The sequence below is a fragment of the Homalodisca vitripennis genome, unplaced genomic scaffold (genome assembly GCF_021130785.1).
Source record: "Homalodisca vitripennis isolate AUS2020 unplaced genomic scaffold, UT_GWSS_2.1 ScUCBcl_6171;HRSCAF=13256, whole genome shotgun sequence".
Taxonomy (NCBI): domain Eukaryota; kingdom Metazoa; phylum Arthropoda; class Insecta; order Hemiptera; family Cicadellidae; genus Homalodisca; species Homalodisca vitripennis.
In genome coordinates, this window is record NW_025782278.1 from 1244 (window position 1) to 29217 (window position 27974).

The following is a 27974-nucleotide window of genomic DNA, read 5'->3' on the forward strand; positions in this document are numbered from 1 at the left end:
TTTGACAATGGTAGGGTTGTGAAGAAACAGGATTTTCACGGACATTTGCCAACATTCAGTGATACAATAATTCAGTGACGCTACGTTTCGAGATCTGCGATCTGATCTCTTCTTCAGGTCATAACTAACTAAATGCATAATTACAAACTAGGTTAAAATAAAAAAAATCATAACACACAACATGGTGGGTGTGATTCCTAACTTACGCATGTCACAAAGCTCTGGTATAATTTGTTAAGTTTTTTATGTTATGCCAATATACATGTATGTGCAGAAAAAGCTACAACATATTCATGAGGTCTTAAAGCTCAATAATTTTCCCAGGGAAAGATTCCCAAGCCTAAGTTTTTTGAGGATATCATATATCTCCTAACTACTCAGTGAGACAGCCTCCTCTAAAATAATTTTCAGTACATACATGCCAGTGACTGTTGTAATGGAGATATACTGTACAAAGTTTGGAAAGTAAAGGGAGAAAGTTTTTATTATACTTTTACACTATTCTTTGATTATACTTCTTTTAATCTTTTCTTTGATTGTGCTTTTTATATTGTTGTTAGCAATTTATTAAATACAGGTCTTGTAAGCATATGGCGTTGCCCTTTTAGGTATATGCGATTCACAGCTTCTGTTGTGTACCCGATCGGGTATACATTGGGCTTTCGTAAAGCATGTCATGCGCCCGATGGGGTACTTATTGCTATGCATTTCATTATTGTGTTTTTAATTGTTTGCCTGTCTTGGTGGTTTGTTAAATGTGATCCCATGTTTAAATAAATACCTTACACTAATGTGTAGCTGTCGGGCACAATTTTTAACTACATATGTTAAATACTAAAAAAATACTATCATAATCAAATACTAAAAAAGGACTACTGTCCATATGTTGTGTGCCCTTAATTATTTTGTGTGAATTAAAATTTTTAAACGATGACAACCCTCATGTGTAGCATTTTTCTATCTTTAACCACCTGATTGATGATGGAACGATTGTTATAAATATTGTGAACATCTACAATATTTTAGAAACTGAAATCAAAGGTTGTAAAAATAATAATTAATGTACACACATAAATAAAATCATGTATTACAACTCCATTTTTCAGAACTTTTCAAATGTAGACTGCAAAGAGCCAAATCAATGTTGTCACTTTTTAGTGTGAAGTTAATTACTGCTGGTTCTAGAGTTATTATTTATCTTGAAATCTTAGAATATTATCTTTGAGAACTCTAATGAGTAGTAGTAAGTAATATCAGTGGCATATGAATCTGAATTTAGCAGAGTTCAAACCCATCATCATGAGAATACTGGGGGGAGGGGGGGACATTATTTGCCAAAGTTATTTTCAGGCAAGAGTTTACAGTTTATGTAATACAATTTTTGAAACAAAACTAACCTGCTTTAAAATGTATATCTTTCTTGTGATACTAGAACTGCTATATTATACAATGTTCAAGGAGACTTACTGTGAGTTTGTAGCCATTTCCAGAGCTAACTTGCAACAAGAAATATGTATACTTGCATCCATTACCCTTTAATTGATTATCACTTTAATTTAATTTTAGCTTCAAATTATCAGTAGACTTATGCCTGATGAAGTGTTTTTCTGCAGAATAGGTCATAGGTAAATGAAAATATATCAGTATTACATAAAATCTTAATAGTTTATGAATAAAATGTACAAAATTATTAAATAATGTTACAATTGACATTAAAAGAACTACAGTGGTTGACCAGAAGACTAATATATACTGTATATTTTATAAGGTTATGGATGATTTTCTTTGACGTACAGTAGACGGGCGTAACTGTTGTCCCCCACATTTTGGAATTTGTATCCTGAATCTGTAACAAACCACAACACATTACATATTTACTATTTGTAATAACTAGGAGACACCCCTGCTCAAATATATATCCAGCCTCAGCATTTCAATCAGCTAAAGGAATTAAAATGTTTAATTTAATCTTACAATCCTGTACATAATTTATTACATATTTAATCAGTAACATATGTAAGTTTTACAGGAAAGTGTGAGAAAGAAACAGTGCTCCTAGCTAACATAACTTCTCAAGGAGGTAACCCTGGGATGTGTGTTCTGGGTCAAACTCCAATCTCTTTAGACTTAAATTGAATCTAGTCCAAATTCTTTTCATCTAGTCACAGCTTGTACATGGCAACCTAATGAAATTCGTACTTTATATCTGCTGTTTTGGCATTTCCTGACTTTTTGCCCTATTTTGGATATAGTGTGTGTTTTTTCTCTTCCTTGTATTTTCTAAATTAATACCGCACTTTGTGTGACGTAAACTTGCTATGTCGCCATAGTGTGTGAAATTATTTTTGCAAAGTGAATAAATTAACCTCAACTCACATATTCCACAAACGACATTCACGCAAAGAACTGGATCAGTGTGGAATTCTGAAAGTCAGGGTTGGTGTTGGACATTCCAAATACTTAACTGGTAAACTAAATCAAAAGCAAACATCAGCAATAGGTTTTTCATAGATGATGTATTTTATATATACATATGCTTACCTTATTGGAAACATGACTTACAAGTACATAACATTTCAATGTATGACACACCTGAACCCCTAAATATTTTAAACATTTAACATATATGCAACGAATGTTCAAACTCTTTCACTTGTCTTGTTACCTTTGATAATTTTAAACCACTATCATAACACCACTCAACTTATTAAAAGTATATATATGCCTATCATTTCTGCTTCAAAAATGGTATTTTTAATTACCTCTCTTCTTAAAACTGAACAGTCAGTAACTTTAAATTATATATAAAGACTTTATAAATAACAGAGATAGTTTTAACAAAACTTAAAAATAATAGTAACACAATATTAAAGTAGTTACAAAATGTTAAACTACCTATATGGAAATTCTTGTAATATACATAACATGACCAGATATTTTTCAACTCCAAAGCAAGACCACTTTCCTAAATAAGCAGCAAGTGAAGGGAGGGGGGGGGTTGTATAATAATGTGGTTTGCAAAAATAAAATAAATACACACCAATTATCAAATTAACAGTTTGCAAACGTTTATTATGAGGGGAAGCTGTCCAAGACTTGACTCATGAATGATTTCTACACCTTCAATTTGATTAGGATTTTCATGCACACCCCAGTTATCCTTGCAAATTACGTTTGTATTAATTATTGAGTACAGTTCCACTTAGTGTCTGAAATCTGACTCCTAGAATCTGGAGCTCACGTTTGAAGAAATACAAAAGACGGCGATGAAGTTCAAAACAAACTCTTTGTATCGTTTTGACGTCAGACACCTAGACTATAAGAGGTCTGTCTGGTTTCCCAGCAGCCATCCACTGTAATCCAGATGAAGAGGTGTTTCCATTGTCTCATCAACAACACAATTAATTGAGATTAATTCAAGGGTGGTCCAGCACAGAAACTTAACCTGTGCAAGATCTTATTTCAGAGTTCCTCCAAATCTGCCACTTCCTTTTTTAGGATGATAGTTTGGACCAAAACTTTTAGAAATCGGTAAACAGATTTTGCTATCCATATATTGTATAGAAAACAAGACAACTTCTTTAAATAATAATAATATTTCATAATTATTGGAGTGTTTGATCATAATTTAAGCAAGCAGCTTCTTTAAACATTATATGAACTCATCACCTACTAAGTAAAGTGAATTAAAACTATATAGTAACGTATAAAGTGAACTAAACAAATATATTTACTTCTCCTAATCTTATATCAGCGACAGTCAACTTAAGGAATATTTCCGAATTGGGTCCTAGTGACATCTTGAAGGTTATCTAGGATATCATGGTTCACTATGACAGGGGTATTTTATTGCTCAAATGACCCACTATATTGTATCATGATGTTAAAATTACAACTGAACAAATCAGCACTGACCTGTGTTGACATGAAGAATATCTCCAGGTGATAGTTTTTGTGAGGCTCCCATCCAGGTCGCGACTACTTCACCTTCCAGCACGGTAAACGTCTGCACAACAAAACTGATTATTATCACGTCAAGAACATGGATTATAATAGGATTGGTAAAACACTTGAGGATATTCTATCTGATTCTATTTTAAAGTGCCAATGGCCGAGGAATCTAAGACGTCGGACTTGGATCTGAGTCACAGATAGCGTAGTTTCAAATCCTCTCTGTAACCATACCACTTATTACCAGTACCATCAACCTTGTACTGAATCAACTCTCCCCCTTATTCTGTTGATAAGATCCCTGCAGAGGCTGGTGGTTTATGAGGATAGGCAGAATGAGACCTCTACTATAAAAAAAGATTAAGGACACACTGATGCTGAGAGTACTTAGAGGGCATGGAGGCAGAATACAGAGGGAAAATTCAAGTGCACTTATAAAACAGAAAACTAAGGGACCCACTATGAATACATGATCGCAATGACAGAGTTCTAGGAGAGCCACTCCGTCAAATAATCTAGAAGTCGGATAAACTTAAATGCCTCAAGAACTGAGTGACAGGAGGCCAGAAGAAGCTACATATTGAGAATTTATATTGGGAGACTATAATAGTACTTGATGAAATTATTATATTATAAATTGCAATATCACTGAAAGTTTAATGATAAACCAGTTTAATAATAAATACTCCTATAATAATAGATAGGTATAAATTAACATACTATGTATTTGATAGTGACCTTGGTAAAGATGAAATAATTGTAACAATTCTTTTTCTTTCTATACATTTTACATATCCTCAAAATTGAATCCACTTTATACAGTATAAAACATGAAAATCTTTTCTTTCGAGTCACAGTCTGATTCTGAGGTGACTCAAATAAGCAGACTCTTTCTCTACTTTTAAATACGACTCAAAAAAGATTGTTATTTTATTTATTTTTTTATTTTAATTAATTCTGATCTATCATAAGTTATTAGATGAACTTTTTGAAGGATCAGTTCAAAATATTTACTTAAAATAACATAAACAGTGATTGAATATTAAAATTCTATTTAAATTGTCTTTTAACCCTTTCCGCTCGGATGGGCAGCAGTGCTGACCAAATATGACTTCTCGTAGGCTCGTATTATTTTAGCGCGTACTGTCCACTCAGATCAGATGGGCAGCGGTGCTGTCCACTATGGCGCCTGCGTGCACACAGCAGCCACGTCATTGTTGCGTCCTCAGCAGCTCGGATTTATTTTCGCCGCGTCATTGATACTGTGCCTTTTAAAAAGTTAAATGGATTTAAAGGTCCAAAGGTAAATAATAATGTAGTCGAAAAGTATTACAATGGAAATGTTATATTTCTATAAACTAACATGAGTTACAATGAGTATTAATAATGTGACAGTAAATAATTATAACATGATAAAAAAAAAATTTAACTGCTTATTATTGTTCCGAATACAAATTTTAACTGCAGGCTAGTTGTCATCTTGTTGTTGAAATATCTGAGATGAATAGTACTTTTCAAAACAAACACCGATGTGAAGACCGGGCTCAGTTTCACAAGTTTTGCAATAAAACGTCACTCTTTTCCTCGTGCCGCCTTGGGCTCTGCTGCTACACACGACGAAATTCTTCACTTTTCTGCCTTCAAGAGGATATGGTAGATGAAGTTTCCCATTTAGTCGGGAAATGTCTTGCAATTGGGATGGTCTTCCTTTTTTATTTGTGTTCCTTACATCGCCAACAAGCTCTAATACCAGTAATTAATAATAATACCAGTAAAACCAGGTATTAATACTGATATATTTACACTTTTATTTACAGTTATATTTACACTGATATCTGCAAAACTTCATTTACACTAATATTTAATAAAATTGCACAATTCTAAGAATAATAAACAATCCGTTCTAATAATGCGTGTAGATTAACTTACTAGTGACAATGTGGTTAAAAGCGAGCTAAAACGAAAGCCTAGAATGCAATATTGACCAGATGATTAATTTCCAAGCTTTGTAATGAAACAGCTGATTGATCTTAATGCGTTGTATTATAAAACAATATGTCAGAATAAAAAAAAGAGTTTATAACTTGCGGTCAACGCTGCTGTCCATCCGAGCGCTAGTAGGATTATTCAAGGGACAGCACAGCTGACCATCCGATCTCTGAGGACGGCAACTCTAAAAATATATGCGTGCGCTAAAGGAAATGGCGGTGGCCAACACTGCTGCCCATCCGATCTCTGTGGACATTCTAACATTACCGCTCCGAGCGGAAAGGGTTAATTTTTAACAATCATAAATGCAGATATGTTTGACACTCAAGAAACATTGGCTCTTGTATTTTTTTAACACAATTTAAATTTAAAATATTATTTAGACACTTTCATAATTATTTGAGAAATTATGACAGTTTGACTATTACTTTATTAATATCTGCATGCTATTTATAATGCGTTATTACTCTTATTATTCCCCAGCACGATCAACTACTCATAATATTTGTCTTTCTCTACCCTGACCTAAGATGAAATAATATCTGAACATTTACATTATTAATAATTTGTTAACAAAATATTTCAAATAATTCATTTGGGGTCCTTGAGATTCATAACATCCTCTCACTGAAAATAAATTGTTTTCACATTCAAACTGATTGTATTTCTATTTACTTAAATGGTACTTTAACACAACTACAAAGGATTTACTGTTTTTATTCCTTCTTGAAAAGTTATTTACAAGCAAATACAATTCCACAACAGTTGATATTGTGATTGAGTAGTTACAAAGTTAGTTGTGAAATGATAAGTTGTGTAGGATTTTGGGACATTTGCCATTGTATGTTACAAACATACAACATATAAAGCTATGTGTTATATCTTTTGTAACATATAATGATGGCAATGTCCGAATTCCTGTTATCCTTTCAAACCTTCTATCATCAATAACATTATTTAAACAAAGGAAGTAAGTGTTTGTATTTATTTCCATGATTTTTACTATATTTTGTTTCATTTATGATAGTAAAATAAAGCATTCTTACTTTGTTATAACATTTAATTGATTTAAAATATTTTAATTCATAGAACAGATTTAAACAGTGCATTTTAATTGCTTGTAGAATTTTAGAGATTAAAATTAGTTTTTAATCGATTGTAAAGATAAAAAATTGCATAGCAAGATAGATGAACAGACATCCCATCTCTGTTGAGAGACTGCAAGCTAACTGTCAATTCCTTAAAATGTTAAATAATACAGTACGAGAATTTGTATTAAAAAAATTACCTTTATTTGATATCAAACATCTTATCTAAGTGAGAAAACCAAAGTTCGCTCTGTATTGTGGCAATAGCCAAAAAGATCTTCTTAAATCTAATAACATATGTGGTAAATCATATAACTCACAATATTTGAACGTTTTCCTTCAAAAACTCCCGTGACTTCGATATATCCAAAGTTCAGCTTCTCAGTTTTAAGGCAATTTGCAGTAATGCCTCCAGTGTGCATGCTATGTTTGAAAACTACGTCCTTGAAATGAGAAACACATCCTGAAAGATAAGATACAAATTAAGTTCGCAAATAATATATTTGTAAAGATACAAATAAATATTCATTGTTACTTATAAGACAGACTCCATTTAGCCTGGGTGTGTATAATACATAAGTGACTACTGCACTGTAATTTTTGGACCGATCAAATCTTCAAATTACACAGAAAGAATAAAAATCAACCAAATAAGTTTACTAAACGTAATTTGAGTTTTAAAACTCAAGATGTTATTGCTTATGTACAAGACAAATTGACCAATAGGTAGTTACATTAAGATTGAAGGTGGTATGTCAGTCATATAATACTATTTCAAAATCTGTACCAGCTAATGACTCTATCATGCAATGTTTCCATTGTAAAACTATCTTTCTAACTGATTTGACCAGCAGTTTCTGACCAACAGCTAATTAAACAGATCCACGTAGCATATTCACATTAACACCTTTGTGCCATCTGTGATTTTCAGAATTGCATATACATGTTGCACGTAACAGATTATTGTGTATTAGATATTATAAAAGGATGTGTTTTTGAGAAAAACTCTCACTTTTATATTCTTAGCTTATATTTGCTGGCCATAAATGGTTCATGGCTAAACTGAGGTTCTAATCGCAAGTGCTGTCTCCAGAGCCTTCTTTACATCATGTTTGATTTTTTTATATAATACATTAGGCCACAGGAAATCTTCTATTCCTAATGACACACCATTTTGAATTTGACATAGTAATATTTTTAAATTTCCCTAAGTTAAACTTTACCAGAAGCTTTATCAGTTATTTTCAGACTTAACCCTGGAACTGGCCATCATTTTTCCCAAAATGGCAGGCACTTTTTGGTGATTTTGTAAGGGTTTTGTATTTTAATCACTGCTCATCTATTTTTTAAGATACAAACATTTGAAAAACATCAATATCTTTGGAAATAAATGCAGTTTCCCAAAAAAATATTAAAGGTTGAATCATTTAATATATTTTTATTTTTTTACAGATTAACGTAAAAATATTAGTAAAGAATCAATTTTTCTCAAAATGTATAGCACCTTCTCAGTTAATATGAATATTTTTAGAATAATTCTAAAATATGCAAAAGTTTGCTTATATACCTCAATTACAAATTACAAAAAAAATATTTAGGTAAAAGAAGTTTACTGGTACTTTTGGATAATATATCTATAAAAACTACAAAATCTGAAAAAAGTTTGTATAGCACTATTATGTATACCATTGTGACATTTTGGAATCTATTGGATGAACAAATATTTTTTTCTAAGAGATAAATATATGTAGAAGAGAAAAATATGATATTTATAGAAGTTTACATTGTATAAGATATTTTTATGGCAACAAAATCTTTTTTTCTATTTTTACAAAAGTCAAAATTGTGAAATAAATGCCTAACTTTTTTAGCTAACAATTTTCTTTTCATCCAAATATTATTTATAAAGATAGAACGTTTATTGAAGTTTACAAAAATGTACAACAGTGTATTTTTATCTCTTATTATTTTTTTGTTAAAAAAGTAAAACAAGCGATGGTCATAGAAATAAAACGCTAATACCTTCAGAAAAAGTAAATTTTTTTTACTTTTATAATAAATACCTCTGCATAAATTTAAATCAAAACTTTATTATAATTAAAATTAAATTGTCTACAAAATAATAAAAACACTGAACCTATGTGAACATAGGCTTATTTTCAGTTTCACAAAAATCCAACATATTCGCTAAAACTTAACCTAACCTCTACATTTTTCACTTCACTAATTAAAAAAAAAAAACAATAAACAAACTTTTATTTATACACACTAAATAACGAAAAGTCTAAAATATCCAAATAAATAGCAAGCAATACACTAATACCGGCAATGACGTAATAACAACAAAGAAATAAACACCGCAACCATGCGATGCGTTGTTCTTCTGTACTGGCTGAGTCGGTGATTGCGCAACAGAACAAAAATAAAATACTAGTTCATAGTCTTCGTTGTCTATTATACTGTTGCTTAGAGCAATTCTTCTTCTTTGTTTTGATATGATTTTCACTATTTCCAGACAACGATAAAGTAACAAAAATAACAAAATTTAATGAAGCTATTTTCGACGCATTAGGCATTTTGGGATTTTACAAAACACGAGCTTTTCAAACGCTTATTTTATAAACATTTATTTTCCTACTGGCTATTGAAAAGATGTTTTCTGAAAGCCAAGAATACACTGTTTTCAATGACGACACTTACTATCGTGTAGAACATAAACTCACGATAGGGAATTTTTACAAACATACGGTAATTTTAGCGTGTTCGGAAATCACGCAAACAAATGGCAATCGGAAATGTGAACATCCAAGTTTAGAATTTTATAATGAAAGATTTAACTTAACTATAGAGCGTTTTATGATATAATATGAAACCTTGTATCTTTATCTTTAGATTTACGTATGTTTTACTTCAAACAAAGTAAAAATAGACTTGCTGTGAGAGATCATATTACGACATAGTTAATGCGTCGAAAATAGCTTAGTGCCATTTTGAAACTATAGTTAATGCGTCGATAATCGCTTAAAGCCAGTTGCAGGGTTAATATTCATGCATATAATAATATAGAACAATTTGGTTTTGTATTAATTCAATTTTATGTAAAGTATATGGAGCAGTACAAAAACATAATTTGAATATATTGTAAAATACAAGAACAAGGAGTTACAGTAATTAGCCAACTTCAAAAAATGCTACTTTGCAAAACTCACTTTGCTGTACAAGCTCAATTTATATATATATAAGACAACTTTGCACATAATACAAATTAAAATAAAAAAAAAGTGGAGTGGAGTAAAAAAATCCAGTTGTGAGTGTTTTATCAGCTCTCAAACTTGAATTATTAATTCAATCATTTACATACTATCATGTAATCAAAAACAAAAAAACCTCTTAAATGCTACTCCAAATATGCCTTTTTACTAGAATAATAAGTTTTTAAAATAACACAATCTGTCTGTATTACAATCTTTCATTTCTATGGACAATTTGAAAATGGTCACTAACAGGCTGAATTCATTGGAAGAACTAAAACGGAAAGATTGTTTATTTGTCATTTTCGTTGATACATTTCAACTTAAGAATAATTTTTATCTTGTTCCTCAAATACATGTTTGATCTGCTGTAATTTTTTGTTTAGTTTTGTTTTCATTCTAGTAAAACTCCACTTCATTACAAAATTATTCTGTTTTAGCATAACACATTTATAATAACAAATATTGTCTTACCTTTGGGAAAAGAATTTTCCATGCAATTATTATCATTTTTAGGATGTTCTATTTTTTTGTCAACTTGTGCAATTTCCGTAATTTTCTTGCATCTTCTGGGAGGTAGCTTTTTATCACATTGTTGAACTGTGTTAACAATTTCACTCATATTTTCAAGATTGTTTTCTACCTTATCTACATTGCTATTGCTTTCTTCTACAGCGACTGCTGTATCAATTTTGTTCTTATTACTTTTTATCCTCCTGGGAGTAAATGTAATTATTTCTTCTTCAGACAAATCTTCGATTATTGGCAACTTTATACACTGTTTCTTTTGACTGCACATCACATTATCTAGTACAGAGTCCCGAGATAACTTGCTTTCATCTTCACTGTTTATGACAATTGTGGAAGAATCTTTTGAAACTGGGGCTTTTCTACTCTTTTTTACAATTTTCTTTGTTTTTGTAGCGGGGATGTTTTCAGAACAATCTAGAGGAGGTCCTTGGTTTACAGCACAGAGTGGTAATGTTTTATCTGAAACCTTTGAAGCTCCTCTCCTTAGTTGTCTGTCTTTTCCATTCAGTTCTATAACATTTACAAACAGTTAAAAATAATTCTGATATAGACTAATTCTAATATGAAACCAACCAAAGTGTAAAATAATTGCCATAAAACAATTATCTTAAACTGTTTTATTTGAGAATTTACATAAAACCGAACTCACTTGTAGAACAAACTTAACATTTGAATACATTCATTCAACTTAAAATTACTTACGTTTAAAATATTCCAATTATTTTACAAATTATATAGATGGAGCAACACAATATTTTTTCAGCGTTTATACAACCAAAATATTTATTCATTTAATCTTTCATACATATGGACGGCACCAGAGCCGCAGCTACAAATTTTTCCAGGGGGGCTAAGTCCTAAATTTGCCGCCCCTTTTCACCACTCAACATCTGCAGTTTAAAAACTTTCTTTTTGTTGCTTCTAAATCAGCTTGTTAATAATCCAAAAGCACTTAAAAATTACTATTATATTTGTTACTAGCAGTTGCCTGTGGCTTTGCACTTAATTTTCAAGCTATAAGACCTCCTTCTTAGTGAAATCATTTATGATGTAATATAACGGAATCTTGACTTTTTTCACTCAAATGTAGGCATGTATCTGATAATAATTTTTTTAGTACCCGTGGTTAAGAGATTTAAAAGTTTAATAAAATATTTACATAATTAAATTACATTTCTGATGCCACAGTTGAGTCCCTGTTCTAATATCCCAATCAAGGAAATATATACAAATAAAGGTCTCAGAAACCTGCTTTGGTTAAGAATGTATACTTCCGGCCCTTTTAATTTACTTTCGGTGAAAGATATCTCCAGTGTTTAAGTTGAATTTGCCTTATTGTCCCATTAAAAAAAATATATACTCCTACAAAGAGGAGTGAAAAGATGGTCTACGGCTTTTTTATCAACGAACGGTCCCAAATTGTCTGTTTTTGATCGTTCATACAGTCTAATACCGTGCTACAGGAGAGTTTGCCTAATCCTTATAAAGAAAATATATACATATGTTGCATATGTTGGTTTACAAGCCCCACTTTTTTCAAAAACATTCTCGTATCTAATAACGATATAATTATATACTTACATTGTATATATATATATATATATATATATATACACTTGTGTTTGCCTTTTTATTATGACGAAGAAAATATATATACTTACATAAGACTGAAAAGTTACTGTGGTTAAATGTGGCTATTCCAGCAGTTTAAATTCACTTCTAGTCTTTAGTGTTCACTTTAGGAGATATTAGCAAATTCTTAATAAACAGAATCTAGTAAAAAGAACAGATTTGAAGCAGGGCTAAAATCTATGGACTGATTATTTAACTTTCAAATAATATTTGTTCTGTAACAACGATACAAAATAAATCCTAATTTCTAAATGAATACAGTAAATGTAAAATTAAAGTATACAATTAAACTGAACAAACCTGGATTGGAATTTGCACGTTGTTTGATGGACGTGTCTTCTGCACTAGTACCTGTTTTAGCATTTGATTTAGTAACCCTTTTCACTTTTTTCACCTGCGGTTTGTCAATGGGAGATGATGCTTCTGTATCATCTTCATCTGAATCAACAATAACTAGAAAAAAGAACAAACTTGTCTTTAGCACGAAAAATATATTTATAGTAATGAATAATTTTGAAACTTAAAGAATCTAATACTGGTCAATGGTATTTAATTTTTTTTATCTTTGGCTCAAAACAGTATTTAAACAGCTACGTTCAGTGCATGTTAGGCAGTGTCACAGAGAAGGTCACTATGCCATTCTACTATAAAACTAGCAAATAACCACCACAATAAACTGTCCTGCTGACTGTGAATTAAATAGTGTTATTAGATTATTTTGCCAAAGAAAATGCAACTGGTTGAAATTTATTGTGAATTGTGTATATGAGGCAGACATTAAGAGTTATATTACAGGTAAACTATGGTGCAAATTGTTTTGTGAAGGACAAACCAATGTTTTTGACAAAAAGCGAAGTGGACGACCGTCTTGGTTACTGAAAACCTTGGTGAACAAATCAATCGTAAGATTAGGAAAACTGAATGTTCTCAATCACAGACTTTCTGCAAATATCAAGAACTGTAGTGTATGAAATTGTGATTGATAAACATGGATATAATACATTTTGTGACAAATAGGTACCAAAAGTATTGATTAATAAACTCAAAACAAAAAGAGCATGAGGTCTGCTCTACAGTTTCTTACCTGAGGTACCATGAAAATGTAATGAATTTCCAAAACATTGCCACTGGTGATGAAACATCTCAATGTAGAACAAATAAAGACAATCAAGGGAACGGGTTCAAACCTCACTGCTGTAAATACTGCTGCATTTGGTTACAGGCAGAGGCAGTAGAATTTTATTCAAAAGGTATTGAAAAGCTTTTTATAAATATATGTTGAAATTTAAATCCTAACTAGATAGATATATAGTTTAAAGGTTGCTATTTCAATTGGATATGATAGAAAGCTATAAAAGTTACATGTACTTTTTTATTTATAAAAGCAACTTCTTTTCAAATGACCAATGTACATCATTTCCATTTTTATTCAAATATTTTTTCATACATCACTAAAGGGTTAGAATGATGATATCAAAGTAATCTGCTATCAAAAAAGAAGCTTAAACCAAGCCTGTTCGTTTTACTGTCATGAAAGTTAAATTATAACAGAAAAAATAGACCACACAACTTTAAAAAATAGCATAGTAACACACAAAAGTAACAGAATCCTATAACAAGGGCAATGAAAAAACATATTGCTTAATAAGACAAGTGCCTTGTATATGTGGTACCTGTGTATAAAAATAGACACTCTTGAACTCTTAATTTATCTGATTTGAGTATTAACAATGGTTCAAAGTAATGACTGAATTTAGTACTTACTTAACTCAGGATACATGTTATACAAATTGCGGGAATGAGAGAGCAGCATCCTGTGTGTCTTTCCAACAGCTCCCAGTTCCCTGAGTACAGCACTGCTGGCACATTCTGTATCAACAGACAAGAAATCAGATATAGATACAACCATACAAAATTTAGCAGTTGTATTACATGTATGGTTATATATAGTTCGTACAATTTATTAGTTTTAAATTGTTTAACACATTGACTGTGGGTATACTCCTTACAGTGCAGAGGCTGAGATATCGGTTTGGTCTTACTCAATATAGACAAGCAGCGAAGACGTTATACCATAAGAAATAGAATTTATGATTGAATTACTTAATCATAAATCGAATCTATAATTTCAATGGTTTTAATAAATGTTATAAAGTCAATAAATAATAATTTTACACTGATCAAACAAAGAAATATGAATAATTTAAAAAGTTATTCTGGAAAGATTACACAACAGCAAAATTAAAAATTGTAATAAAAATCACAAAGTTTACTTAGAAACGTACTAATTGCACTTAACCCGAGAAAGCAAGGGATATAGAGGGGAAACAGGATTTTTCCGGACATTTGCTATCGTTCAGTGAAACAAAAAAATCAGTAACAGTACATTTCGAGATCTGCAATTCAATCTTTTCTTCAGGTAAATAACTAACCTAATACATAATTACAAACTAGGTTAAAATAAACAAATCAACCAAAGTGTTGTGACACGCCTAAGTCAGAAATCACAACCACCATGTTGTATGTCAACTTCACTAACTCTAAAACATGTACTTAATAAAAAAATAAACACAACACTAATTATTAAAACTGAACTACAGACTACAGTGTATATCACTGAACTCCTCCTAAACGACTGGACCGATTTTTAACCAAATTCTTTTTGCGTATTCTATTTACAATTTGGTCCAATTTAAATTGTTTATTTGATTAATTGTTATTTATCAATTATTGTTATTGATTTTGGAATGTTTTACATTGGATCCAGCAAACTGCACTATGACACGTAATATAAAGTGAACTATACACTCTACAACTGTAACACTCTCAGCTGTAATTCTTAAAACAGACAGAAACATTTGTGTACATTTCAATTGTAGGAAAATATTAAGTTATTGTAAAGTGCTTGATCAATAGTGTAATGCAGATTCCAAAGACGAAGTTATTATTAAATTTTAAATTTAGATTGCACCAATGATCAATAAACCATCTAATGCGATGTAAATACTATAAACGCTGTTCTAAAAAGCACCTTAATGTACACATCAAAAAATGTAATCGAATATGGTTAGATCGAAAGTTAATTAAAAGAGCCGAAAGAAGACGCTTTATGATCGAAGTTTGTTTTTGTTGGTATATATTTTCGCAGCACAAGGCAAACTCAACTGTGGCGTCAGAAATATCTTAGTCTAGATGTATATTACAATGGCCGAAAATAGACTACTTATTACTGAAGAAGTCTCAAACCTGTGTATGTATACACGAGGTATATATATATATATATATATATGTGTGTGTGTGTGTGTGTGTGTGTATGTATGTGTGTCTGTATTTTTTTAATTGGGGAAACAAGACAAACTCAACTAGAAGTACCTTAGACTGGATTAAACTACAATGGCTACAATTCTACACTTTTTGACATATTTTTTGATTGGCTCAACCATGGTGTAGAAAATATAATTCTTCCAAAACAATAGTACTCACCTAGTCGCAGAGCCTAAAATAAGAGTCATTAGCACTTAGCAATCACTTGAAGCTGTTAATCATAGACACTAACATAATATACATCTAAGATAAGCTTACTTCCATTCCTAAATTGTACAGAACCCCACCAAGCATGATATCATTAATTGCTATTGTTTTTGTCTTAAGGATTCCTCCTTGCTGGTCTAAATAGTTCAATTGTTATTGAAATCATCGGAGCAATTCAATAAGTTATCATGGAATGTTGGAGGGAAATTTGAATGTTATAAAAACTCTTTCACTCTACTAATTCAGGGTTCCAAAACACAGTTCTTTAAACTTAAATCTAAAATTGATCAGGAGATTGGAATAGCTTTGATTGACTATCTATTACCTCATAAGTGTCAAGAATGTCATAGAAAAAGAATACGTAAATATGCTGTCCTGTTTTACAGGAAATTGCCTGCAAAGCCACGGGTAATTGCTAGTAATATATATATAATTGTTTTGGTTTGTCCTCATCTTTCTATTAAAAAAAGTTATAAAAATAAGTTCCATCATTGGTACAAATTACTGCTTAGTCCTCCTCCATAGACTAATGGTTATAGTCTCGGCTCTCTAAATGAGAGATCACGGGTTCAATTCCTGGGGAGGTCCAAAAATGTAATAATAATAATAAATACAAACCAGTGCACTTCGAAGTCGTCATAGCTGACACTGAGGCTTAAATGAGAGAAACAAAAATACCACTTATATAATAATAATTAATAAATACTGATGGATTATTTGTAATACAATTTTATTGTGCCAAAGTCTGTAGTTTGTGGTATGTTACACAGCAACCAAAGTCATTGTAATATTGTTCCCTAGAGAATATTTATATACTTCATATAAAGAGGAAACATGCTATAAAGCAGAGTGTGACTCACATGACGAAGATTGTGCTAGTGCTGGGGCCAATAGGCTTTGCTGATAACCTGTAACAGTTCCCCAGTAATTTCACTGGAAACTACTACATGTCCTCTCTCTAAATACTGAATACTTTAGTAATATGGGATACGTCATACCTTCATTCTTCTTATTCTGTGGTAAAACCGGATTTTTCCTTGTGACTTGCTTTACAGATTTTACCCTGTAACAGATTACATAAAAGCTTAGATGAAAAATGCAACTTAACTGGTTACATTTTCTCTAACAAAATCAGAGTTCTATTAACGCATAGCTTTAAACTTTTTATAAAATATTCATAAAAGAACTTGCTAAATGAGTAAAATTAAATGCAAACCGTAGCAGTTGCTAGTTATGGATGATTTATAAGTATTAACTTGCCATTTTAAAGAATAAGATAAAATACTTATTACTCATCTAGTTGTTGAGCAAGGTACGTAGAAAAGTTCATGTTATTATGTCAATAGCTAATTCCTATGTCAACAAGCATTAGATTTGACTGGGTAAATTTATTAATATCAATGGTTTATATTCTACAATAATCTGTGTGGCTTATTATCCCAGCTGGAACAAATAACCATGTTCTAACTTCGTAACGTTATTGTTCGAACTATAACGACCAATAGAACCATACAATCAGCATGCTATGTTCCACACGATAAATAAATGTTTTGTGATGGATTTAATACATAGTCGTATAATCAGCATATTGCATGACCTTTTCATTCCAGATTGAAGAATTCAACCTGTTGACATAAACAAGGAAAATATCTGATCCCAATATTGATTCCTGAGGGACACCATGGAGCATTTTCACTGTGCATGACAGTGCATTCACAATCTGCATGCATTGTTCCCTGTCTGTAAAGTAAGATGAGGGCCAACCATGTGGCAAGCCCTGAATTCTACTTGTTCACAGCTGTTGCAACAGTGTTACATGATGCACACAGTCAAAAGCTTTGGAAAGGTTGAGAAATATCTCTCTTTCCAGGCCATCAACAACATTATGAGTGAGTCTGATATAGCCTCAATAGTCAATTTGTGTTTCAAACCCAAACTGTAATGTCATACAAATGTTCAGCATTGATCATAAATTTTATCAAAATTATTTGATTAAAAAATGGTACTAGAACAGCTTTAAAAAGTTTTACTGAGAATGGGAAGAATAGAATTTGGATGATAGTTGTTTCAGATGAAAGGGTTATCTATTTTAAAAACAGGTGTTATTTTGGCTGTCTTCAATGCACATGGGAAGACGCCTTGAGCAAACGAAAAATGAATCCATTTTGAGAGTGGTGTCAAAATATGCCTGAAGCACTTTTTGATTAACCACACAGACATGCCATTTGTGCCACAAGATATTTTTTTGTTTAAGATCTTGCATGATACGGGCCACATCGATTTCAATCACAAGAAGGACCATTGATAATACTGGTCTCATCAATAGTTGCTTACAAGAACTATATATGTTATATACAGGGTGAATTTAAGTTAGTGTCGAAAAATTTTTTGGGTGATACTACTCAGTATTATAGACCAAAATATGAAAATAAAAAATCCCTATCCCATCTATCTTTTAACTACGACCAATTTAGCTATTTTGTTAAAAAATCATGTTTTGTTTCAATAAAACTCAATTTCCTCCATTATTTTTTATGTTTTTTTAATTCTGAATCCATTTTTGAAATCTACACAAAATTTTACATGGGAATAATGGAGAAAAACTGTTTTGAAAATAAGTTTGATACAAACAAATTGCTAATAAATCAAATTCTTAAGTTTTCGGCAAAAACATTAAAACGATATTAGACCCGAGCAATTAAATGAAGTTACTTCTGAAGTAAGGCCAATACCACAAAAAACTTGCCCATTTTGTGGGCTTTAAAATAACATAATGCAACGTTACTTTTATTTTCATCTTCTACTGGTTATTAAAGAATCAGTATTGGAAAACAAGGTCTACTTAAAAAATCACTGTGCCAAATAACCAGTCAAAATTGTGTTTAATTCAATAATAAATCAAAGATAGGATAAACACATAAAGAACAGTTACAAAAAAGAATAATCATAAAAGTAAGTACTCTACAAACTGTTTTCAAATTGCCTGCCTCCGTTTCTAATGCAGGCTCTCGCACGCTTTCTCATGGCCCTAACCGATAACTTGTTACGCACTATTTGGGCAGCTAACTCAATCCGGTTTCTTAAGTCATCCTCAGAGTTTACAGTGGTCGAGTAAACTTCCTATTTCATAGTCCCCCAAACAAAGAAGTCCATAGGAGATAGGTCAGGAGATCTGGCCGGCCAAGCTACAGTTCCAGCGCGACCTATCCATGTTGCGTAATTGTCCGTTAACCACTGACGCACTTCATTGCTGAAAAAATAACGCACTTCACCGTCCTGTTGGAAAACTATGTTGTCCCTCTGATTGTGGTCCAATTCAAGTCATCCAGAAGTGTGGGCAAGGTATGCTGTAAAAAGTCCAAGTAAACTCCACTATTTAAGGTTCCTTGAAAAATGTGGGGACCCACAAGTTGGTTTCCGATGACTCCTGCCCATACGTTGAGATGAAAACGTCTTTGAAAGGAACTTTCTCTTGAAGCCCTGGGATTTTGTTTGGCCCAATGGTGCAAGTTATGCGTGTTAAAAACACCAGCCCTAGTGAAGGTAGACTCATTAGTGTACAAAATGTTTCTCAAAAAATGATATTGTTCAATATCACTATTGAGCAGCCAGCGACAGAACTCTACTCTTGGACCAAAGTCATTTGGTTGTAATGCTTGAACCTTTGTAAAGTGATAGGGGTGGAAGTTATTTTCGTGTAAGATTCCTAACACTTTACTCTGAGAAACACCAACTTCTCTGGCAAGTTGTCGGCTGCTGACCTCAGGATTTTCTTGAACTAAATCTAGAACTCGTTCATCTAAGCCAACATCTCGAAGAACAGGACCTACCTCATTACGCTGCCTGTGAACTGTTCCTCTCTCCAACAAACGCTGATGTAGCCTCGTAAAAACTTTATCACTAGGAACTCTACGATCTGGGTACCGAGCGTGGTATTCTCTCTGAGCAGCCAGAGCATTCCCGCCACAAAAACCATATACAAAATGCATCTCTGCATACTATCTCGATGTGAAATCCATGATAGCTACGACTCAAATAACTATTTTTAAGTGGATAGAGGTAAAGTCAGCTGAAAGACAAAATAAAACCTGAAAAATGGGGTAAAGTCAGCTGAAAGACAAAATAAAACCTGAAAAATGGGGTATACTTTCATACTTGTGATTGTAGAGATAAGATAGTCAGGAGTAAAAACTGATAAGATATGACAATGCATTATGTCATTTTAAAAACGGAGGCAGGCAATTTGAAAACAGTTTGTAGATTACTTACTTTTATGATTATTCTTTTTTGTAACTGTTCTTTATGTGTTTATCCTATCTTTGATTTATTATTGAATTAAACACAATTTTGACTGGTTATTTGGCACAGTGATTTTTTAAGTAGACCTTGTTTTCCAATACTGATTCTTTAATAACCAGTAGAAGATGAAAATAAAAGTAACGTTGCATTATGTTATTTTAAAGCCCACAAAATGGGCAAGTTTTTTGTGGTATTGGCCTCTATTCAGAAGTAACTTCATTTAATTGCTCGGGTCTAATATCTTTTTAATGTTTTTGCCGAAAACTTAAGAATTTGATTTATTAGCAATTTGTTTGTATCAAACTTATTTTCAAGACAGTTTTTCTCCATTATTCCCATGTAAAATTTTGTGTAGATTTCAAAAATGGATTCAGAATTAAAAAAACATAAAAAAATAATGGAGGAAATTGAGTTTTATTGAAACAAAACATGATTTTTTAACAAAATATTTAAATTGGTCGTAGTTAAAAGATAGATGGGATAGGGATTTTTTATTTTCATATTTTGGTCTGTAATACTGAGTAGTATCACCCAAAAAATTTTTCGACACTAACTTAAATTCACCCTGTATAATTTGGTTAGCTCAGCAACAATCAAAATAATTATTAAATTCATTTGCCACTTAAAAAAAAAAATTAATTCATTTTGAATTTGAATTTTTAGAAATTGAGAAACATTTTGTTACTTTGTGTTAGTTTTATAAAGTTCCACATGCTTTTGGAAAAATTATCTGATTGTTTCAATCAATTGTAAATGTCTCATGCCCGGCATTTTTTGTTTATAATATTTTTTTTATTTTGATAAAACATTTAAAACTCTTTATTTTTTAATTTTACATAAATTGAATGATCAAATTTGAGCCTTTCTCTTGAGTTGAGAAGATCCTATATAATCCAGGTGTTACTCTTTCTTTGAGAATGCTCTATGGAATTTCTAAACGGGCAAGTGAAATGTCAATGAAAATTAACAATCTAAAAATATGTTGTAGATATCCTCTACTCACTGGAAGGAATCCAAGATAGCGCACGATTCATTCTGGAGACATGTATTCAATGTTTCCCCGGGGTTTTTAGATCTCGTTTCGTTTTGAGGTTTAGGTGAGGAGGTTCGAATTTTGGAATGTGGTGTGTGATTACATCTTCCTACACAAAGTGGTCCGGGATGGTCACGTTTAGCACAGAAACAAGACATCCATAACGTCAGTAATGTTATTGATGGCTTTACTCGATGTCACGGTCACTTGAGTTGTTGAATTCATGGACAAAATTAAGCAAAAAGAAATGAGAATGATAGAAATCCGCTGAGTTGGGAGATTGGTGTGGTCTAGTACATTGATATTAAAGTAAAAAAAATTACGAACTTCAATGACTTCATCATGTTTCAAAATTAACAAAAACCATTGTGCTGCACTCATTTTGGGATCTGTATAAGCCAATTATTATAACTTTTCCTTCGGAAGTTACATACTTTTATTCTACCCTTCAAAATCTAAATCAGAATTCTAATCCAAGCTGAATTGTAAAGTATGACCAATGAAAAGTGTTAGTCAATTTATAATTACAAATTCTAAACATAGCGATATTGTCTGTTGTGAAACCGTGCTCAGAAACAACAAACATGCCAAAGTTAAGCTCCCTGCTGCCATGAGCGTTAGCAACTTTATTAGTAACAGACTGTGCATTTTGGTGCACAACAAAAAATGTCTGACACAAATTTTGAATTTTATTTATTTTTTTTTATTGGTTTTTAACTGTTAATCTTCCAGGTGTGGTTTTTTTATGTAATTTGTTTGTAATTTAGACAAAGACGTTGCTTTGCTGAATTATATTTAAAAATTGAATGAGGTTGGATCATCTTGTCGCAATGGTGCTTACCATTGTTGCTTTTTGGAGGCTTTTTACTGCCTCCAAAAAGTTTTTGAAGGGCAGCATTGCTGGCTCTAGGATGGTCAGATGGAGGCTCAGCAAAACAAAGAAGTTGACAAGAGTATCAAGCACATTTGGTATTCAGAAAGCAAAACACACCAATAGATATCTAAGTACTTATTTATACCCACACAACATAGAAGATCAAAGTATTGAATACTTGATTAATATTAGTTACTAATACTATGGACGGATAAGAATAACTTGAATGTAGAGTAAGGCAAGTAACTGAAGACTTAGAGGAGAATAAGTACACTATTACAAATCAAAGACGTCAGGATATAGATTAAGCCTTAGTAGAATATAAAATCCAAACATGCAACAAAATGTAAAAGAAAACAAAAGTACTTACCCTTGTTAAATTCCATACTAATATACAATGGTAATAATAAGTACTTGGTAAATAATCTAAAAAATAATAATTTCAACAAACATGGCCATTGATTACCAAAAATAATTATTGGATCTCCTGCATTAAAATAAGTCATATTAAGTTAATATGAAATAAGTCACTCAGTTTATTTATTTATCAACGGACAACCATTTTTTTTAAGAATAATACAAATTAATTAATTCCAGACAGACAGCATAATCTAACAAATTTACAATAAAACATGGTGTGTTAGTTTTAACTATGCAATAAGTATAAAAAATAACAAATTATAAATAACACTAACCAACTTGAAAACTAATATAACTTGAGTATAATAACAATAACAGCAACAACAAGATAAAGAAAAACAATGATAAACATTTAAGAATTAACAAGATAAATTTAGAGCAAATAACAAACAACAAGAAATAAAGTAGTAGATCTACTTGAAAAAGTCTATATATTTACAAGAAATCAGCAATTAACAATGTACAATCTCATTCAGCAGTGCAATTTTAGAAACAATTATTAATTCATTAAAAAAGTACAAAACAAACAAGTTCAATTTACCACCAAGCTAATAGAAAAAAAATAATAACATAAAAAATAAATAAATTAAGCATCATTGAGCATGGTGAAAAGACTATTTCTAAAAAAGCTATAGCTACATGCGAAATAGTCCAGATGCTGGCACACCAAATTACCCAAATGATGGACTCTGTTGCTGAAAAAGTTGGCCCGATAATTGGTGTCCACGTTCTTACGGACGAAAAGCTCCCTGGACCTAGTTTGAGCAGTGGGGCATCTGAAGGAGATCAAGGCAAATAGTTCTGAAGCATCCACCAAGTTGTTCAGCAGCTTAAACAGGAATAGGACATCATGGACACTTCTCCTGGTAGAGAGTGCGTGAAGAGACAGAGACTGACCAATCGCCAAAATAGGAGCATCCCAGTAAGCAAAACCCAGTCTCACACCAACCATTCGCAAAAAGCGGTCCTGAATCTTCCGGAGGTCTGCCTGGAAAGTAGCTTGATGCGGAGACCACACAGAAGAGCAGTATTCAAGAGTGGATCTTACGAGAGAGGAATACAACGTTTTGAGTGCCGTAGTGCTAGTCATGCCTCTGGTAGATCGAAAAAGGAAAACCAAGATTTTTCTGGGCTCTCTTGCACACATCAAGTACACGTTGCTCAGGGCTAAGATCATGTGACAGAAGTACACCCAAATCACGCACAGTGGAGCGGCGTTCCAAGATTTCATCCTCCAAGGTGTAGGAAAAGAGAATAGGAGTTTTTGTACGATGAAATGTCACACATATGCACTTTTTTATGTTCAGAGACATGGAGTTAAACTCACACCACCGGAGCACCCAGTCGAGACATTCCTGGAGCAACACACAGTCCGCCAAGGTTTCAATCTTCCTGAAGATTTTTATATCATCAGCAAATAGTAGATATTCAATCAAAGAATGTTCCAAAATGTTGTTGATGAAAACAAGAAAGAGGATAGGCCCAAGGTGAGATCCTTGAGGAACTCCCGACGTGGCAGAAAACTCAGAGGAAAGGCAGTTAGAGAATCTGACCTGGAGCTGACGATCATCAAGGTAACTAGAGAACCAACTGAGTAAAGACCCAGTAACTCCTAGGGCTTTGATTTTAGCTATGAGATGTGTATGACTAACCTTGTCGAAGGCTTTGGAAAAATCCAGGTAGATGACGTCAAATGACGATGCAACATGATTTTGGAATGTCAGAAGATTAGTCTCTGTTGATTTGTGTGGGGTAAACCCGTGCTGGTTGGGGACAATGATACTTTTAAAAAACGGGGCGACTCTCTTGAGAACTAATCTTTCGAACAGTTTAGCTAATACAGGCTGAATGGTGATGGGACGGTAGTTTTTTAACATCATCCTTGGAGCCGCTCTTATGAATAGGAATAACTTATCCTTGCTTAAGAACTCGCGGGTAGACTCCAGTTTTTATTGATAAATTGAACAGAGTGAGAATGGGGCAAGCTACCAGCTCACAGCAATGACACAAAACATTAGGCGGAATCAAATCAGGTCCGCATCTCTTATTAGTGTCCAAGGAAAGGAGTTCTTTCATGACTTCATCGTAGGAGAAGGAGAAACTAGTTATCGATGAATACGAAGGTAATTCATAGTTCACAGCCAGGCATGATGTAGGAGAGTACACTGAGGAAAAAAAGGTTGCAAACATATCAGACATTTGGTCAGGATTAGATGAAGATACATCATCAAGAATTAGTTTGGATGGCAGAGGTTCCTGTCTTCTTAAATTCCTCGCATAACTCCAGAAAACTTTCGGGTTATTTGGGATGACATTCTCAACGTGTCGAACATAGTCCATGTAACACTGCTTTGACATATCACGGCACAATCTTCTAACTCTGGAAAATTCGAAATAGACCGCCAATTTATGAGTCCGTTTGTACTCTTAATGCAATATCTTTTTCCTTATTCAAAGATCCTTGAGCTCCTTAGTAAACCAACAAGGAAATACCGAGGAGTGGGGTTTCTTCATGGGAGTATGGCGAAATACGATTGTCTTGAGCTGGTGGGTAAAAAACTCAAACAACATGTTGATATCGAATGTGAATGCAGGAAGAAGAGATGTTCGTGACAGATCCTCCAAGACGCCATCCAAGTTACATCGACGAAAGTCAGGCGAAGGAACATAGGAGGTAAAAGGTTTAGGCTTCATCAGAGGTACATCGGCCATGAGAGGTGGATGATGGGCATCAGCAAACACCAGTGGTAAAACTTCTTGGTTGACCAATAAGTCCATTGTAGAGAAAAAGAGGTCTAGTAGCACTCCCCGGTAATTGCGGATAGTATTTTGCTGAGTTAGATTGAAATAATTAGCCAACTGAAGAATGGTCTGCGCAGAAGCATTGGCAGAATCAAGACTGACGTTGTCCCAATCGGTATTCGGAAGATTGAAATCTCCAGCAAGCAAGATCTGCTGATCGGGTTCACCAAAACCAGCCACTTCTTCAAAGGCCGCACATAAATCGCGATAAATGTCAGTAGGCATGTTAGGGGGAATGTAAAATACAACCGAGTAGCAGCGTTGTGTTATAGGGGAGATCCAGTTTGATGAATAAAACTTCAAGGTTAGACTTAGTTAAAGGTAACACTACGGATGGAATGAGATTGTCAACAGCAATGAGCACACCACCACCGCTTTCTTTGACACTAGTTTATCAGGGAATAAGTTTGTTTCAGTAAGAAAAATTAATTCGTGACGACAAGAAGCTAATGCACATTTGAGATCAGTAAGTTTTGATTTTAGACCATTAACATTTTGGTAATATAGACTAATATCTGGTTGTCCGTTGAACCTAACTAGTTTTTTGTATTAATGATCTTGGGTACACCGTTGACATATTTGATCGTGAGGTCTTTTTCACCATTTTGAGTCCTGTGAGCAAGTTCAGTTCGTAGATCTTTAAGGTGCTTTATTTCATTGGGAGTCCTGTCACGTGTTAATGACAATATTCAGCCAGAGACGGATCGACGTCAGAAAGCACTTTCACATCTAATTCTTTCAAAATCTTTACGGCAAGCTCTTTATTAGCAAGGACTATCTTAATTGGCCTTTTGTTGTTTTTAGATTGGTTACCCAAACGATAGAAAGTTTTTAAGTCATTTTCCGACAGGTTCGCTGCAGACAAAACAGAGACAATTTTCATTCTGTCTTGATTTTTGCGATCAGCATTGTTACGACTTGTGGATTCGGGAACATTGAAGAAAATTACATTACTAGATCTATATTCACGATCATTCAGTTCGGCAGCAAATGATTCAAATTCGAAAGCCGACGCAGGTTTGGTAACAACCTTTTTGGAGAATTCCTCTACGGAAGTTTGTAGACCTTGAATTTGAAGCTCAGCATTGGAAATCCTCGGTTCAAGGTCAGCGATTTTGGCCGATATCGCATCAATACGATCCTTTACGTCTTTAATCTCGTTTTGAAATTCATCCTTGGTAGCCAAATTAGTCAAGCGCAGCAAAATTTCAGAAACATTAGCATTCAAAGTAGCCAGACCATTACCGCTGTCCTCGGTGCAATCAGCTCTCTCGCAGAACCACTTTTTATTCACGTCATTAGAGTACGACGAGTATTCAGGCTTGCTCATATTAATACACTCAGGATGAAACCATCTCTGACATTTCCCATCACACCCAATACCCCTATCAGACACAATCTTCACACAACGAGGGCATACTTCACTCTATGGCGATTTCTTTCTAGGACTCATGATATATATATATATATATATATATATATATATATATATATATATATATGATGTCACAACCAAAGTGTAAAGAACAAGTATGCAGCACCAGACCAGAGCTACTCAATTCACCCCAGTCAGAACTGTAATGCTCCTCACTTTATTATAGTACTAAGTTCAATCGGTAAAGTTGAACAAGAAGGCCGTGGCAAAAAAAGTATCGTGGATTCCTCTTTGGATGACGGCAGTTGCAGACACAGATGTTGTGGAACAGGAATGCGTGAATTGGGCTGAGTTCAGTGTTCCCCCGATTGTCAGAAACGAATTTATGAATGAGCTTCTCTGTTTTATAATGTTATTAGTATGTGAGACAGTTAGTTACTTTGAAACATATAAACTTACAAATATTCAGTGAAGAAATAACACGAAATATAGGTATGGCAAAGAATTTGCAGTGACTATAAGGCAAAAATATCAACAGCACACAATCAACACACCTTATCTGTAATCCTCGTTCCGTCCATTTCTCTCAGTTGTGACCAAAGAGAGATTTCTAGAGTGATACAAAAATATTTTAAGTTTGAAATTGTATTAGTGACGTATTAATACGTATTAATTTTAAAAACTGCAAAATATAAGTATTTGCCTACTTGCCTTACTGTTTCAACTTTAAGCCAACACTTTTGGTAACAAAATATATCACTCGAAATTTGTCAAAAACTAAAACATTTCTTTATAATGTTTATAAACATAGAAATACACTGGTAGAGTTTTTATAAAGAAGAAATATGTTATATTTTGAGATTATAATTCAACCTTAGAACCAACAAATTATTAATAAATGTTTACTTTGGTAACAAATGAAACAAATACAAATGTACAAACTATTAGACTACTCACTTTGATATACAAATTTTAACAGGTTGTTTATGAACCGGGTTGTTGTCAAGCTGAGTAATGGGAGATACTGGATCATCATCAAAAAGATCAGTAAAACGATGGTGATTTCTCTTCGGATGTGGTGTACTTGAAACTAGTACTTTATTCATTATAACTGAAAAAAATCCATTAAATATAATGATTATCAAATATGTTTAATATGAGATAACATCAGTTAACATATGTTTATTAAAAAATCCAG

General features: G+C 32.8%; 1 protein-coding gene across 1 annotated transcript; it reads right to left on the reverse strand.

Moving 5' to 3' along the window:
- Positions 1 to 1646: 1646 nt before the first annotated feature.
- On the reverse strand, positions 1647 to 27887 carry LOC124373675. The gene is made up of 8 exons (XM_046832025.1): positions 27734 to 27887; positions 16972 to 17036; positions 14207 to 14311; positions 12743 to 12895; positions 10754 to 11320; positions 7349 to 7491; positions 3916 to 4006; positions 1647 to 1846 (listed from the first exon to the last, which is right to left on the reverse strand). The coding sequence occupies exons 1-8, from the start codon at positions 27880 to 27882 to the stop codon at positions 1770 to 1772; spliced, it is 1350 nt and encodes a 449-aa protein (XP_046687981.1). The 5' UTR covers positions 27883 to 27887; the 3' UTR covers positions 1647 to 1769.
- Positions 27888 to 27974: the final 87 nt, after the last annotated feature.